Source organism: Podarcis erhardii, assembly GCF_964252035.2.
Source record: "Podarcis erhardii genome assembly, chromosome: 14".
NCBI lineage: Eukaryota > Metazoa > Chordata > Lepidosauria > Squamata > Lacertidae > Podarcis > Podarcis erhardii.
Window position 1 is genome coordinate 7241279 of NC_138503.1, and position 16092 is coordinate 7257370.

Genomic DNA, 16092 nt, shown 5'->3' on the forward strand with positions numbered 1-16092 from the left:
GATCTGGAATGTGTCTGTGAGCAAGGATCATGCCTCTTGCTTGCTTGGAAAAGTGTGTGTGTGTGTGTGTGTGTGTGTGTGTGTGTGTGTGTGTACACAGAAACCCCAGAACTTTTGTGTGGACAGGATGTAGCCTACAGTACAAAGTTTTGAGTCACATTCATTGCTCTGCCTAGTCTGTGTTTGGCCTAACCTGTGTTTGTCTCCGTCCCAGTTCCCCACTGGCATACGGCCTTTGGAAGGTTGACCAAGAGGGAATGCGGTCCTTTGGCTTAAAAAGCTCTCCCTGCCCCCATGCCCCATGCCAGAATAATTTGCAGCACCCCCTCACTGTGAACTGGATGGCACCCAGCACGGTGCCCCCTATCTAGGTGTGAAATTGGCCACCAAGGAGTGGTTTTTTTCTTTCTCTGCTTCCAGCAACAACATGGCAAGTGCCAAATGGATTGTCCCTCCATCAAATGGCTTGGAAGGTCTCCATGACAACCAAGTTCCAAAGAAGCCTTCAAGTCTTCTGGAAGAAAAGCGCAAGGACACAATCCATCTGCATCCAAACTCTCAAGGTGACTGGCAAGACTCCCTCTGCCCTTCTCCGGTGCCAACGTTGTTTATTTGTGCCTGTTTTCCTCCTTCAAAGAGGAGGCATTTTTTTGTTCCAAAATGAAAAAAACCAATCTGTCATTTTGGGAAGGATATCAGAAAATGTGTGTAAACAAGACTACCCGCTTCCACTTAGAAATATAATGGAAATGGAGAGCCCTGCCTAAGCCAGTGTTGTGTAGTGGTTAACAGTGTTGATGAGGACTTGAGAGACCAGGGTTGAAATCCCCACTTAATGGGGAGGGAAAAAGCCATGTATGTCACCTTGAGCTGTTTGGAGAAAAGGTCGGATAAAAACAAATAAAAATAAAAATAAAATAATAATCAAGCATGTGCTTCAATTACTAGCAAATAAAATAGTTCCAATTCTGATGGGATTTGAAGGGAAGTATCTAAACTGAAATATCTTCTGCTGGTTGCTATTGCAGCACCAGAGTTAGGGCAGTTCCCACACACAGGGCTTCAAGCCAAGGGGGTGCAAAATAACACCACCACCACCTGTATTTACGTAGGAACTTACTGAGAAGATCCATTAAAAAACAACAGTATAAAAAGGAATTATTGTGAAAATAGGAAATATTTAGAGAGATGCCATATTTTGTCTTTGCTCAGGGTGCCATAATACCAAAATCCGCCCCTGCCTATTGCTTCAGAGATTTTGTATTTAAATGGCGCCTCTCGGATGTCTTCCCTTCCCCCAGCTCTGGTCTGTAATGGGGGAAAGGCTGCTCTGAATTCTCCAGGGCTAACGGCAGATTGGGGTGGAACTTACTAGCTCCACTGACACCTGGGCTCAGATGAGATAAAACACCCCATCTCAGATGCCACATCCAGACAAACTGCCACAACCATCTCAGGGTAGCTGTGGGGAGTGGGTGTTTCTTGGGCCCTAAGCCCCTCTTCATGTGGTAATGCTGCACAGAGGTAGAAACTCTACTTTCCCATATTATTTTTCAGGCTCCTCACCCCGATGACTGCCAGCAGGATGTTTTTGCACATGTTCCTCAAGGGACGCAGCATCTCTCAGGCTTCTAGCAACAGGCTTGGCTGCGAGGCGAACACGAGACCCACTTCATCATCATGATGACTCCCTGTCTGCCTCGACAGGCAGAGACAAACGGCCCAGATGTAGATCAGCTGTTCTCTGCCAGCGCTGACTCTTCATGGTGCAACTCTGGAGCACAGAAGGAGGCTGGTGACCATCGCCCAGACACCCATGAAGGAGTTCACCCATGGCCAAAACCCATGCAGAGCAGCCGGCCTGCAAAGGCTCCTTCCTCCTTCCCTGAGCCTTGCAAAGTGGAATGGCTGCCGGTTTGTCGGACACTGGTACTGTCTCCGGCTGCACAGAGAATGAGGCGATGCCCAAAGCCGCAAGGCCTCAAAGCAGGGCTCATTCAGGCCGCAATCGGTGGCAGAGTGGAGGCCGTTTTTGCGCCTGCAATGGATGTCCCCGTTTCTCTTCTTACTCTTCATCTAGGACTTGGGTAGGCAAACTAAGGCCCGGGGGCCAGATCCGGCCCATTCGCCTTCTCAATCCGGCCCGTGGACGGTCTGGGAATCAGCGTGTTTTTACATGAGTAGAATGTGTGCTTTTATTTAAAATGCATCTCTGGGTTATTTGTGGGGCATAGGAATTCGTTCATTCCCCCCTGCCCATATAATCCGGCCCCCCCACAAGGTCTGAGGGACAGTGGACCGGCCCCCTGCTGAAAAAGTTTGCTGACCCCTGATCTAGGGAGTCTGTATTCTGGTGGGGTTGGGGCTCGCCCTTGCCTGCACCAGACTCCAAAAGGCTTTGTTGGAAACAGTCCCCTCAGGGCATGGCAGCAAAGGCCAGAGACCAATTGTGACAAGCTGCCAAGTTTTATATCTTTGCTTAAAATAACAAGGCATCTCTATGAAGGGGAAGAGGATGGCAAAGGGCGCAGAGCTTCCCAGCTCAAGCGCCTGGCCTGGCCTGGCCTTTGGGAGCCTCCACCAGCCAGGACTCAACATGTGTTCATCTCTGGTGACAAAGCCACAGGAGCTGCCCAAGTGCATTGGTGGACGGGGTGTTCCGGCTGGCTCAGCCTCTTCTTGTCACCAGCAATGGCCAGCTGGTTGGGACAGAGAGAGGAGAAGGATTGCCTGGGATCCCTGGGCTCCTTATGACAGTCTTCAAAGCAGGAGAGACAGGGGCGCAAGGCTGGCTGTGGCTGGGTCCAGAGCATTCTTCAAAAGTGGGCAGGGAGCGGGAAAGAGCTCTGGGCTGGGGGCTGGGGGCAGAGACCTCACCACAACAGTCTGGGGGCACTTCTCTCTCTCTCTCTCTCTCTCTCTCTCTCTCTCTCTCTCTCTCTCTCTCTCTCAGCTTCTGCTCAACAGCCTTCATTGAAATCTCTGTTGCTGCTGGTGGAATCTATGTTTGAATGCTCCCCCATGTAAAAACATGCTAGTTTGCCTATTCAAACTAGCACGGGAGGGGAAGGGTTCTAAGGCTGCCTTCTCTCTGGAAGGCAAATTATGTTTAGGGAGGGCATTCTTTGATTCAGCAAAGAATTCAGGCATCGGGGCCAAAAGCTGCAGGCTGAAGGGCTTTTGTCCAGCAACAGTGAAGCAATGCTAATCTTACCTTACCGCCCCCCCCCCTTTCCACAGTTTGAAATGCACAGGAAGCCCAGCTGCGCATAAAGAGATGTGCCCTCTCCCTTGCTTAAGGAGGCTGCAGCAGCAGCAGCAGCAAGGCAGCCCCAGGACGGCAACCTTCCTCCTCCTAATCCCCAGATCCAGCCTCGTGAAGTCAGGTGGCCATGGAAGCGTCGTGTTGTTGGGGCAACATCTGTTGCCAGGCAGAACATCAGCAGCTCTCTGGGCTAAAGCAGCATTAAGGTCTTACGCCGCTAAGAGCAGGAGATAACAATGTGCCACAACCCACAACGTTGGAGAAAATAGGTTAGAAAGCAATGGCATCCTTGCGTTGGGCCTTTCTGAGGCCATGTGGCTCCTCTCTGAATCATGGACAATTCAGGTCTACCCAAAATAATAGCCTTTCACATACATCATTGGATTGCTGGGCAGAAACACTGGAGTGGATGGAGCAGAAATACATCCCTCTCCCAGGCATGTTTCCCATCCATCCCAGTCTTGCTTTTTTATACTGTAGGTGCAATGCCTTCCTTTATTCCACATTAAAATTTAATTTGCCTTCCAATAGTTTCATTCAGCAAGTAGTATTAGAATTAGGATTAACAATGCTCTGAAGCAGCACTGGGTGCCTTCGCTTATATGTCTTGGGAGGTTTCAAAGAGAACCCTACCCTCTTGGGGGACTGACTTTTGAGAAGCCCTGGCCAAGTTCACGCCCCCTTGCCTGATCCTGGCCACTCCTGTGTGGTGATATCAGGACACTCAACGGCAGCAAGTGAGGGAGGGGAAGCAGGGGTTTCATTGGGTTGGGGAGGGGGTGGGAGGGGGGTCAGTGGACCAAGAAGCCACAGCAGTGGGAGAATGGAGCAGGACAGGGCTTTCCAGCACTGACACTGGAAAGAGAATTTGCATTCTTAGCAGAGATGCTGAGCATTTCGGTTAATTCTAAGCCAACCCGCCGCCCAATCAGGGGTGCCAACTTGGACCCGCGACCGTGGCTGCCATGCAGCGTGCATGGCCCTGGCACCGAATTTTGTGGGTGCCTGGCTCCTTCGTGGGGAATTTTGTTGGTGCTTGGGCACCAAGGGAGTTGGCACCTATGCCCCCCATGCTTTAGAAGAAGAAGAGTTTGGACTTGATATCCTACCTTTCATTCCCCTTAAGGAGTCTCAAAGCGGCTAACAATCTCCTTTCCCTTCCTCCCCACAACAAACACTCTGTGAGGTGAGTGGGGCTGAGAGACTTCAGAGAAGTGTGACTAGCCCAAGGTCACCCAGCAGCTGCATGTGGAGGAGCGGAGACGTGAACCCGGTTCACCAGATTACAAGTCCACCTCTCTTAACCACTACACCACACTGGCTCTCCAATAAATTATAGTTTTAGACTATAATTCCCATCAGCTCCAGCACCCTACAATTCTGCTGACTGCAGTGCATGGCAGTTGTGGTCCAAAAAGCAACTTGGTCACTCAAGCCACATTTTCTTAATTGAAAACCCAAGCAGTCACGCACCCTTGGGTTAACGCTGTTGCATTTCGCAGCCCTGTAGCCAAGCTCTTAGTCTTGTCTCTTTAAAAGTAGCTTTTATCAAGGTAGCTCTCAAGCTCCAGGAAAATATTGCTGCTGAACAGCTCAGTGGGAAGCCATTTTCTGCCGCTCTGAATGTGAAGTGAGTTGATTTCTCATCAAAGCCAGATGCGTAGAGGTGGTCATTTCTGGTCTGGATGCCCCCGGCCACCCTCCCACCATGGTTCTGCCACTGCCTCTGCCATTCTGCCTATGTCCTCCTTTCTTTATCCCCTGTGTGCATTTCCATGTGCCTCAGCTGGGAGGGGGTCGCTGCCTCATGTTGACGCTCACTCTGTCAAGTGTTTCAGGGGAAAAGCCAGCCATGCAGCCCTCAGCGGTTGCTTAGTTAACCCATAGCGATCCCTGCCAGGCTCTCCGCTGGAAGATTAACAGCAGGCAGGAGGGAAAAGAGGTTCAGAACATGCTCTGTGGTGGGCCAAGGGAAGTCTGTGTCCCAGTGATCTTGCTTTGGGCAGATGGAAGGCAAAGGGTTGTTGCCAGTCCACACACACAAACCCTAGTTATGATTTCCGGCCTTCTGGGTGACCATGGCAACCAAGCCTCTTCCGTTTACTCATTTGCCTTCGCCTCTGGAGTGTGGCAAGGCTCATGTGCCAGTGGCCAAGTCTGTCCTAGGACGTGGGGCCACACAGGACACCCTATGTTTTTGGCACCAACGGGCCAGTGGGGTGTGTGTGTGTGGCACAGGTGGCAGCAGCAGCAGCAGCTCCCCATCCCATCAAGGTCATGAGCCCTCCACCCTGGCTTCCTGATGCTGCCATGGTTCAAATCCTGGAAATGCCACAGGAAAGGGATGCAAGGCCAGCTTCTCAAAGTAGAGGACAATGATGGAAGGAATCATCCTCTCAGCTGCACATAAATCCAATTCATGTGGCCAAATGTAGTGTGAACAGCCAAAGACTTATTTCGTCAAACACCCATGATGCCAGTGGCGTAGCGTGGGGGGTGCAGGGGGGCCCGGCCACACCGGGCGCAACATCTGGGGGTTAGGGTTAGGGGGCGCAAATCCACGGGTTAGGGGACGCAAATCCACGGGTTAGGGGGCGCAAATTACTTGCCTTGCCCCGGGTGCTGACAACCCACGCTATGCCACTGCATGATGCTCCAGGAAGAATATTTTCTACTCTTGCATTGCTTTTTTGTGGAGAACTCTAAAGACTCACCACTTTTATTACACTGGCAAATGCTTCTGGGGATGAAGATGTTTTGACCGGCCAGCTCTCCACACTGGTTAATACTAAATGTACCATTTTCTTTGCTGGGTCATTCCTGCGAACACCCCACATCCCCACAATCCCACCTGCTGCTCCACATAGAAATATCCCCCTGCTCTGCTAGGGAGCATCTGCACCCCCTACCTTCCAAGGCGTATTTCATGTCCTGCGCAAAAAGGGTCCACATGATCTCTGAACTGACTTTGCCCATGTTCAGCTCTTGAGGGAACCTGGAAGAAAGCAACCGGAGGGGCGTCGTCAGTTCTCCTGCTGGCAAGGGTGGCATGAGCCATAGTGGCACCCTTCAGCCCTAGACACCCCTCAAAGGGAAGGGGTTGGAACATAGTGGTGCTCCCCCCTGGCTTGCACTGTCCCTTAGATTTCCCCATGGCACTCGCTGTACGTGGGAAAGGGTCGCGGGAGTGGGGGGGGCAGGGAGGGGCAGCTGCTCCCCGTAAATCAATAAAATGAAATAAAAATACATAGCTAACTGAGATTCTGCCCCCCCAACAAGAGGCCTGCCCCCATTAAGAAAAGGCTTGCCACCCCAACAAAAATTCTGGCTACGTCCATGGGGAGGGGTCATTCCTCTGGGCAAACCAGCCCTGTACGTGGGAAAAACTTAACAACTGAGAGGGCCGCCTTCCCATCATATACATAAATTAAAGGAGTGGCAGTCCCCCCACCCCACAAACACATAACTAAAATAAGAAGTGAAGCAAGAGGACCTGTTCACTTTCACTTTGTCTGCACAGAACTATCCCTTCCACGGATGAGATGGAGGGAGGCTCTACGACGTTCCTCTGAACCTCTGGGCCCATAAAGGCCCACTGGACTGGGATGGCAGGATTGGAACTGTTGGAGCTGTGGGTGGGCAACAGTCCGTACAGTATTCATTTGGAGGTTGCATGGAGGAGCGTGTCCCCTTTTGGGGAGGGCTCCTATTGAAATAAGAGCTCAGGGAGAAGCTGGAGGGGCAGCAGTGGGGCTGGTGGGGCTGGTGCCCCCCAAGGAAAGCAGGAACGGCTTTAAGCCAGAAGGAAGCTCAATTCTGACAACCAGAACTGTTAGGAAAGGGTCCTGAGTGAGCTTCAGCAGGGTGCTGGGGTCAGGCCTAGCTCATCAGCAGCCCCTCAGCTTTGCCCAAAGATGCTCAGCTCTTGATTTTGCAAGGCTGGTCAGGGCAATGCCAGCTCCATGGGGTGGGCAAGAATGAGCTCTTAATGCGTTTCCCATAGCTCACTGCTAGATAAGCTTTTCCGGATTATTTTGCTTTCAGGAGAGCTATGCAAATTTGGCATTTTAAAAATATCCTCTTTATTTGTTTACCTTAATACCCAGGGCCTGGGAAGTGCAAAGGTGGGGAAGATTGCCAGCCAGGGCAGGGCTGCCCTCGCACTGACTCCCCAAAGGAAATCAGCATAAGGGAGGGTGGTTTTGTCAGCAGGTGCTATCAGGCTAGCTCTTGACCTGGGGCCACCTGACTTTAACAATGGTGGCTGCTGTGGCTACTCCACACAGTGGCCACTCCTGGGCTGTGGGTTGCCTACCTGCAACCACAATTCCTGTGCCTGGTCTACTGAACTAGTAGCACTGCTTTCCTTCCTTAATGACCATTTGTAGTGGGGTGGTGGTTTTTTTTGGAAGGGGGAAGGATACAGCAAAGTAGGGTCTCTGCCACAGAAAGTCAAGCATCCTAAGATCTACAGATGTGAACAAAATATTTAAAAAGGAGCCAAAAATGCCACAGTGGAAAGACAACTTTTCAGCTGCTCATTATTCCTAGCAGTGTTTTACGGGTGACCTCACAGCAGGCCTTGTGAAATGTCTGTCTACCCCCCCCCCCCTTCTTACTGGTTCAAGACAGGAGTGTAGGCCATCTTGTCTTCATCAATGATGGTAACCATGAGGGTAATGAGCTGCGTCCAAAAATCCAGATTCTTAGTAGTTGGACCCTGTTCCTCCCGAGGAATATCTTGCTTTTTACCCTGTTACCGGGAAAAGGAAAGGAGAAAGAGTCCATTCTATTAACACTGTCTCCCCCCCCTTTCACTAAAAGCAGGATGCAGAAAAAGCCCTGCAAAACAGGCTTTCCCAGGATTGCTGGAAGTGCCTGCCTCTTTGCATCTCCTCATTGCTGAAGTCAACAAAGGCCTCCTCTGGGAAGGCAAGAGAGCCGAGGCTGAGCACTGCACTGCCCTCCTTGGCCACACGCACACCCACCCTGACTGCCTGCGGTGCCAATGGTTGGTCTGAGCAGTGCCTCTCCCAATTATGCTCTGCAGAGCAATTCCTCAGACATCCCTCTCTCTAGGCACAGCTCTCCCTTAGAAGACACAAGTGCAAGCCAGGCAGCCGGTTGCTAGTCAAAGCTGATCCCAGTGATGGCTGCAGCACGGCTGGAGGTGCAAGGAGCTGTTCAGCCAGGCAACTGCTGAGGCCAGGCGCTTATGGCACAGCTGGGCCACTGCTGCCTCCTCCAGGCAGTGATGGTGGGTTTTAGTTACTGGTTTCCCCTGGGAACCAGCACTGCCATTAAGGGGCTATTAATCGCCAAGGCCTCAGCCGCACTGAACAGGAAGCATTAAAATGGACTGGGCCGGCAAGAAGATGCTTTTGATTAAAAGTGATAGATGCCCTTGAAGGCTGCCTTTGACAGCAGAACCAAAAAGGAAAACACCACAATTCAGATCAAGAAAAGGACAGGAGGACAGCGCAGTAACAACATCCCTGGAAAAAGCCAGGGACCAAAGGAGGAAATTCCAGACTCAAGCATCCATCCTGTGATTTTATCTCTGTGCTGTTGTTTTAAACCATTTTTACAAAAATTAAATTTTTAAGTAAATTTAAAAAATTATATCTATTTTTAAAAGTTGTTATGGAAATGCAATTTACATGCTATTGTTTCATATGCGTTATTATATTGTAAATCACTTCAGGGGTGCCTCATGAAAAGCGGTTGAACTACTGAGAGCGCAATCACATGGGCTGTTATTTCAATACTGTTGCATTGATCGTTTTCCTTTATGCTGTGAGCCATTTTGGGTGTTCCCTGGAAAAAGGAAAGCAGGGTGCTCTCCAGACCTCCTCCAGCTGCTTGGAATCCAGCTTCACTGTCTGGCAAAGGTTGCAGCTACTCAGCACTTATGGCAAGTAACAAATGTTAAAACCAGCAAAAGAAAACTGAAGGGCAAGTCAGCTGAAAAGAGTTGGGGAAGCCCTGGGACCCTGTGGAGTCTCTGGATACAGACCCTTTCATGCTGCCCTGATTGTTCTCAGAAGGAACGTTCTGCCAGGATTTCTGGTGCTGCTGAAAGACCTCCCAATGTTGTTGTTGTTGTTGCTGCTGCTGCTGCTGCTGCTGCCACCGCTGCTACCTTTGCTCTTGGGGAACTTTAGCAGGTCACATACTTCCCTTATTTCACACACATGGGCCTCGTTTGCATCTTACTCATGAGTAATGCTGATTCTAATTGCTCCGGATGTACCCAAAGTTAGACATGAAAAGCACTGCTCAAAGCAAGCTATTTGTCTGAGCTCTTGGGTGTACTTTTTTTCATGCCAAACAAGGTTCAGACTCCAAAATATTGCCTTTGTTTTAACATCCACAAAGAGGCACGCAGCCTGAGCTGCTTGGATCCTTGTAAACACGAGTTGATGGCGAAGGTGACTGTGGAATGTGTCCGAATGTCATTCAGAGATTAGCTGGGAGAAAAATGATGGCTATAAAGGCAGGCAGAGGCAACTCATAGGTGATAAGGGCTATCATTGTTTTGCATCAATGACTGAATTCTTGCTATGCGTCAGAAGCAGCCGGTTGTAATGACAGTTCTGAGCACCAGGCCCCTTCAGGTTCATCCAAGAGGTAACTGAACCACATGCATTGTGCTTGTAAAGAGGTAACTGTTGCCAGGAAAGGAAGGAAGGAACAAGCGCTGGCTTCTTTTACTGGTTAAGTGAGAGACAAGCCAATCCCTGGGTGATGCCATTAAAAAAAGGATTCCAATTGCAGACTTCAGTCAAAGAGCAACCTTCACGATTTCTTCTTCCATAAAGGCAAGGGACACTTTTACTGTTACAATGCTCATTTAATTGATCACATCTTGGTTGTTGGCAATTTGGCTGCCTGTCCCTTTATTGCCCTCTATTATTCCTCCTTTTAGAAGGGTGAGAGGAAGGAATATGGTCAATTTCCACTTTTATTGCAGTGATTTCATTGCAAGCCAGGTTGGGATGAGGCAGACCGTAGCTTGCTGGAACCAGCAGTGAGAGTGTGAGAGAGGCAGCTTCATCCAGCCTCGGGGTCTGACTGGAGCAGCGGGAGGGTGGGATGCCCCCACAAACAGCGCATGGAGGTGAGGGTCCTCCACTAAAGGACTGGTATTCCTATTGTGCAGTCTATTGTGGTTCATCATGCCCCAAGACCCTTTCATTTCAGAGGCCACCAGCATATGGGAGGGAGAGGATTGTGGTTCAACCCTGCGGCATTCCCAGTTCCATGATATGAGCAATAGGTATCAATCTGAAAGGCTGGTAGTCAGCAGCAAATCCCAGCAGCCACCCATACTGGTTCATAGGAAGCCTACTTGGTGCTACTGCCCATCATCTGGGACCCAAACATCTACAGAACCACCCCTCATTCCTGCTCTGTAGAGAGCGAGTTCCTTCATTGAGCGATGGCATTGAGGAGGCCCATCTTCAGGCATCCCTAGGAACCTTGAGAAATTAGGTGGATGAGGTTCCGTTTCCCCCAGTATGTTTCTGAGCACAATTCAAAGTGTTGGTGCTGACCTTAAAAGCCCTAAACGGCCTTGGCCCTGTATACCTGAAGGAGTCTCTCCACCCCTATGGTTCAGCCCGGACACTGAGGTCCAGCTCCAGCTTCTGGCAGTTCCCTCACTGTGAGGTTACAGGGAACCAGGCAGAGGGCCTTCTCAGCAGTGGTGCCCTTCCTGTGGAATGCCCTCCCATCAGGTGTCAAAGAGATTAAGAACTACATAACTTTTTGAAGACATATGAAGATAGCCCTGTATTGGGAAGCTTTTAACGTTTGATGTTTTACTATGTTTTTATATGTGCTGTAAGCTGCCCAGAGTGGCTGGGGAAACCATTGGTCAGGCCTGGTTTTATCAGCTTACATCCCCCCACCCCCCTCTCCCTCTCCCTCCCCCCCCTCTCTTGCAGTGGTTTGTGCTCAGGGCTTGCAGGTCAAGGATAAAATTGGCTCCAGCGATCTGTACATCACGGTGCAAGTGGGCAAGACCAAACCCAGCCAGATTATTGGCAGGGTGTAAATAATTTGTGGTGCAGCTCGAAGGATGAACTCCCTCCTTAGACATGCCCGCTTGGGGCCACTTTTGCTATATTTTAGGAGCCCAGTGACTGCCTGGGCGGCCATGGGCCCAGTGCTGGACTTGGGACCCTGGCTAATGCCCTTGCTTGCCACCCTCTGGAAAGGGCCTTCAAAGCAGGGCTGGGCAGGAGTGAGAGGAGAGCTCTGCTAACAGGGCTTTCCAGCAATGCCAAATGATTGCAGGGGCTGCAAAGGGATCCAAAGCTTACCTGGTCCATAAGCTGAGAGTAAAGCTCATAGCAGTTGTCAAAAATGTATTTGTACGTGGAATCCAAGCAGGCTCGGACACAGTCCTTCACAACCGCACTGGCTCGGGGCGGACTCTGCAGTTCCAGAACCTGAGGAGCATCACACAGAATCCATGGGCCAGAGTACAAGCAGCAGCTGGCTTCAAAGTCCGCAGAGCTGTCTCTTGCCAAATTACTGGGCCAACTCTTACCAGGTGTGCAGGCAGTATTTTAAGCCTCAATACCCCAGAATCTCTCAGCGATGATAACTTAAGGATGCTATTTGTCAATTTCCAAGGTGATGGGGGGGGGGGAGAGACACACCAGGGAAATTTGTTTTCATCAGAAGAGAGGGGGTTTAGAAGCAGCCCCCCTCCCTGCACAAGGCCCAGAGTGGTTTTGGGGGGCAAGACGGTGGACTCAGAGGAACCTTAGGGAGCGAGAACATTCTAAATAACAATGTCCCCCTGTTTTACAGTTTATGATTTCTGGTCAAACGAGAAAACAGCATCTTACTCATACTAAATTTCATCATTTTACTATATGGGAAACATTCAAACCAGCTCTTTTGAGTCACTCCCTCCCCCTCCCCTTGCCTGATTCACAGTTGGGAGATTCTGTGGAGGATTTTGAAGTCATCAAGCAACCCCCCCCCTTCCCTGAGGGAAACCCCCCCCCAGCTGCCACCGCAAAGCACTGAGAGATTGATCCTGGTGGTCTCGAGGAGCACATTATGGTAAATAAATGTCTAGAACAAGAGCTGGAATTACCTTCATGCGGAAAAACGTAATACTTGTTAGCAGATCCACGGTTGATTTCAGGTCTTGAAGCCTCTCAGGGCTGGTGGCAGGGAAATTATCCTGGCACGCGAACAGAACAGAAAATGTAGAGAACAAAACCGTCGGGGTTTTGACAGCCGGCAAGTCAACAGAGCCAGGCTCCGGGTGTCCCTGGAGTCAACACCCCGCTCTGGCAGCAAGCAGGCATGGAGCCAGCAGGATGAGAAATGGTGGAAAGCATCGCTCTTGCAATGGCTTCGCTGGGAGAAGAAGCGGGATTTGTGCTTCAGGGCACATCAGAGATGGCCAAGGGAGGGCTTCCTCTCAGCTCCCTGTTGGGGTTTGGCAGAGAAATAGCACCCAAGCTGGCAAGTGGGGAGAACCTTTCTCCTCCTCTGGGAAATGTGGGAAAATGCCTTTGCACCACCAGCTCTTTCCTGCTGGGATGAGCCAGCAGCTGGTGAAACAGGGAAGGGCACTTTGCCTCAAGCACCACGTGCAAGATGCACAGTCTCCCTCTCAGGCCTTGAAAAGTTACCACCCTCTTGCAAATGCACACAAGATGTGTCATTTAAACCTTCCCTATTATTCTTAAGCTTTGCCAGCAGGGCTTGGATGTGCCTTGGGAGTTCCTTGCTCCAATGCACATTATTTTGCCACCTCCGTGCTGTGACTTTTCTGCAAGAAGCATTGCAAGGGAGGAGGCAAAATCTTCCCATTCTCTCCCCTCCACAAAGCTCATCTTGCTTTTTTGTGCCAAAGAAAACCACACCACAATTTTGGACGGGAAACCGAGAGACATTTGTATTGTCCCTGTCAGTGCTCAGGTGCCCAAAACAGTGCTCAGGTGCCCAAAGTCACTAAACAGCAGATAGGAACACCCCACCTATGCCCATCCAGGAGAGATTCGGTCAGTCTGTGCCCCCCCCCCCCATTCAGCCCATCTCTCCAGCACAGACTGAATTAAACTCAAGGTTTTCTCCAGATTATCAGTACGGCATGGTTGCATCTCACACATTTAACTTGAGTGATTTCAAATATATATGGTTGAAGGAAGGCTGGATGAAATTCCATAAGTTAAATGGAAGCAAGGCAGATAACTTAAAAGCTCTTTTTGCACCGGGGTTTCCCAGCACGAAAAGAGTTGTGAAACTCTCTGCCTTTCTTTTCGGGTGCTGGTTTTGGGATGCTCTCACAAGCAGTGCTTTTTTCCTGTGGGGGGTACGCAGGGGTACGCATACCCCTAAACATTTTGTGAATCTTTGTACTTTTGTCCATTTACTGTATTTATTTCCCCCAATTTGAACTATAAAATGGTGATTTTTCTTGAGTCAAAATGAGAGTACCCCTAAACGTTGTTTTTTAAAGAAAAAACACACTGCTCACAAGATTTTGCAAGTCTTCTCTGAATTCCCACGAGATCTCATGCCAGCATTCCTAGCCTTCCGGAGACAGCACACTGAGCAGGTTTTGCCCTGCAAGCAAGGCAGAAGGCAGAGTGCAAAAAGAGCTTTTAGGCTAGGGATGCCTGGGCGCGGCAGTTTGAGTATATGCCTTTTGCCATATATGCAGAACCCTTGGAACTGAACCTCCATATAAGATACTGTACTTTGTGGGATTCACCTTTCCTCCATATGACCTGCCTACTGACCATTCATCCTAATTTGCCGGGCACAAAGCTTACCTGGGGGTTAGACGAAGCCTAGTCTTTACTGAGCTTTCTTCTGATTTGCTTGTGGGGGAACTTATGCCTCTGCTCCCTCATCTTTTGTTCATCCCACGCTTTTCAGTGCTTGCCCTCTCCTAACCACAAAAGTCTACTTATTTATTTTTTAATGGATAAGTTATGTGAAGGTGACAGAGTGCTCTAATTGCACAGGCCTACATTTCTTTTCCTGTGCCTAAAGCTGTCCCACAAAGTAGTGACATGGCCTGGAGCAGCAGTTTGAAATTTGCCAGTCATCAGGAACATTTTGCACCTGGCTAATTGGCCACTGGCAACCAAGTCAAGATGCCCGGGTGTCAGGATGGCGCCAGACAACTCCACCGTCTAGAGGTGCATGCCTGGAGATTCTTGGATCTGGACTGTTTTCACACATTAGCAACACATCCTGTAGAATTCCACCCATTATATTTTATCTGCACAACCAAAACAAATTTCAGAAACCAAAAAGTCGTGCTGAAAAATACAACTTTTGAGCTGTCTGGCCCCAAAAGGCAACTAGGCATTCCGTTTTGGTGCTTGTAACCCTGGTTTAAGTTGCCATTTGAGAAACTATCTGAATTTCTAACACTGGGCCCTGGAGGCACCATCCATCACAGGCTGGGAATTTAGTTGTACACAATTGGTTGCATCTCTGGTGCGACAAATCTATTTAAAAACAACAGCATACTTTTTGCAATTTGAAAAATGGTGGAGAAATGCATTAAAAGGTGCGCTGACAGGTCAATGGGAAGGTGCTAGCAAATGAGCACAAATGCTCAGGAAAGGCCACACATCACAGAAATCGTCTGAAGCTTTGTGCAAGCAAATCAGGATGAATGTGCTCTAAACAGGTTATCAGGAGAAGCCCCACGTCAGACAAAAACGGTGGGCGAAAGGGGGTTGCTGTACCTACCCTATATTTGGAGAGGTCAATCCTCAATGAATTGTGCAGCTGATCCAGCAGTTTAATGAACTTTTCTCTCTGCGTGGGAAAACAACAGCACAGAGAGTTACAGGTAAGATAGTGACTTGGTCACAACTACAGCACTCTTGAGTGCAAATAGATGGCTGCCTCCTCTGACCTTCTGACTCCTGCTAAAGAGGTTGCAAAAGCTAGAAGCAGCAAGGAGGTTCTTCAGGCATCATCCAGAAAAGCCCAAGGTTGGAAATTAACGGAGCTGGGGGCTGGAGCACTTGTAAGGCAGAGCCACCTCTCCACAAAGCCAGGACTCCTGGGACTTTGCTGCGGCTGCTGCATAGAATTGTAGAATTGCAGAGCTGGAAGGGTTCCCAATGATCCTCTAGTCCACCCCTGAAACCCAGGAATCACAACTGCTCCCTTCAGAAGAATTTTAATTTGCAGGGGGCATAGCCCAGTGATTAAGCACCTGCTTTGCATAAAAAGGTCTTGGGTTTGATCCCTGGCAGCATTTTTCAGCCCAACTGACCACACAGATTGTCATGAGGATAAAATCAGAAAGAACTAGGAGTGCTGCCTAGAGCTCATTGCAAAAAAGATTGGATACAAATGTAATGATAGTAATACTAATATTAATGTTGATGTCACCAGTATTTTTTTTTTAAGAGTACCAGAATTGATGTGTGAACATTGATTGTATAACTAAATAAAAGCCAATGCAATATTTTCCCCCTCCCCAGCTATTTTTAGGTTTTCCTGATCCACAGGATATTTGGAAGAGTTTGATTTTAGGAAACGAAGAGTGGCCAAGTGCTGTCCCTGAACTCAGGGCTCCATTCCCTGCTGATGGCCAGGCTTGATATCCATCTGTTGAACGCCAAATTGGATTGGCATTTGCGTCAAAGGCAAATTAGCATTAACTTCGGAGAGAGGAGTTTAGCTTGCGGAGATTAAGATAAACATGTTCCGAACAAGAGGGAACGGGAGTTAGGAACAGGGGACTGGGCCACTGGGGTGGCGGGTGAGACTTTTGTTTCCAAAAGCTACAATGAACCTCCCAGGCGGCCGTGAAATCACGC

General features: G+C 49.5%; 1 protein-coding gene across 1 annotated transcript in view; it reads right to left on the bottom strand.

Moving 5' to 3' along the window:
• UNC13C (unc-13 homolog C) overlaps positions 1-16092 on the bottom strand; it is a 130796-nt gene that overhangs the window by 33260 nt on the left and 81444 nt on the right. Inside the window, exons 14-18 of the mRNA XM_081839403.1 lie at positions 15008-15076; positions 12381-12470; positions 11593-11721; positions 7885-8018; positions 6175-6260 (exon numbers count right to left, since the gene is read on the bottom strand). Coding sequence (XP_081695529.1) covers positions 6175-6260; positions 7885-8018; positions 11593-11721; positions 12381-12470; positions 15008-15076 — 508 coding nt within the window. The remainder of the gene's footprint in view (positions 1-6174; positions 6261-7884; positions 8019-11592; positions 11722-12380; positions 12471-15007; positions 15077-16092) is intronic.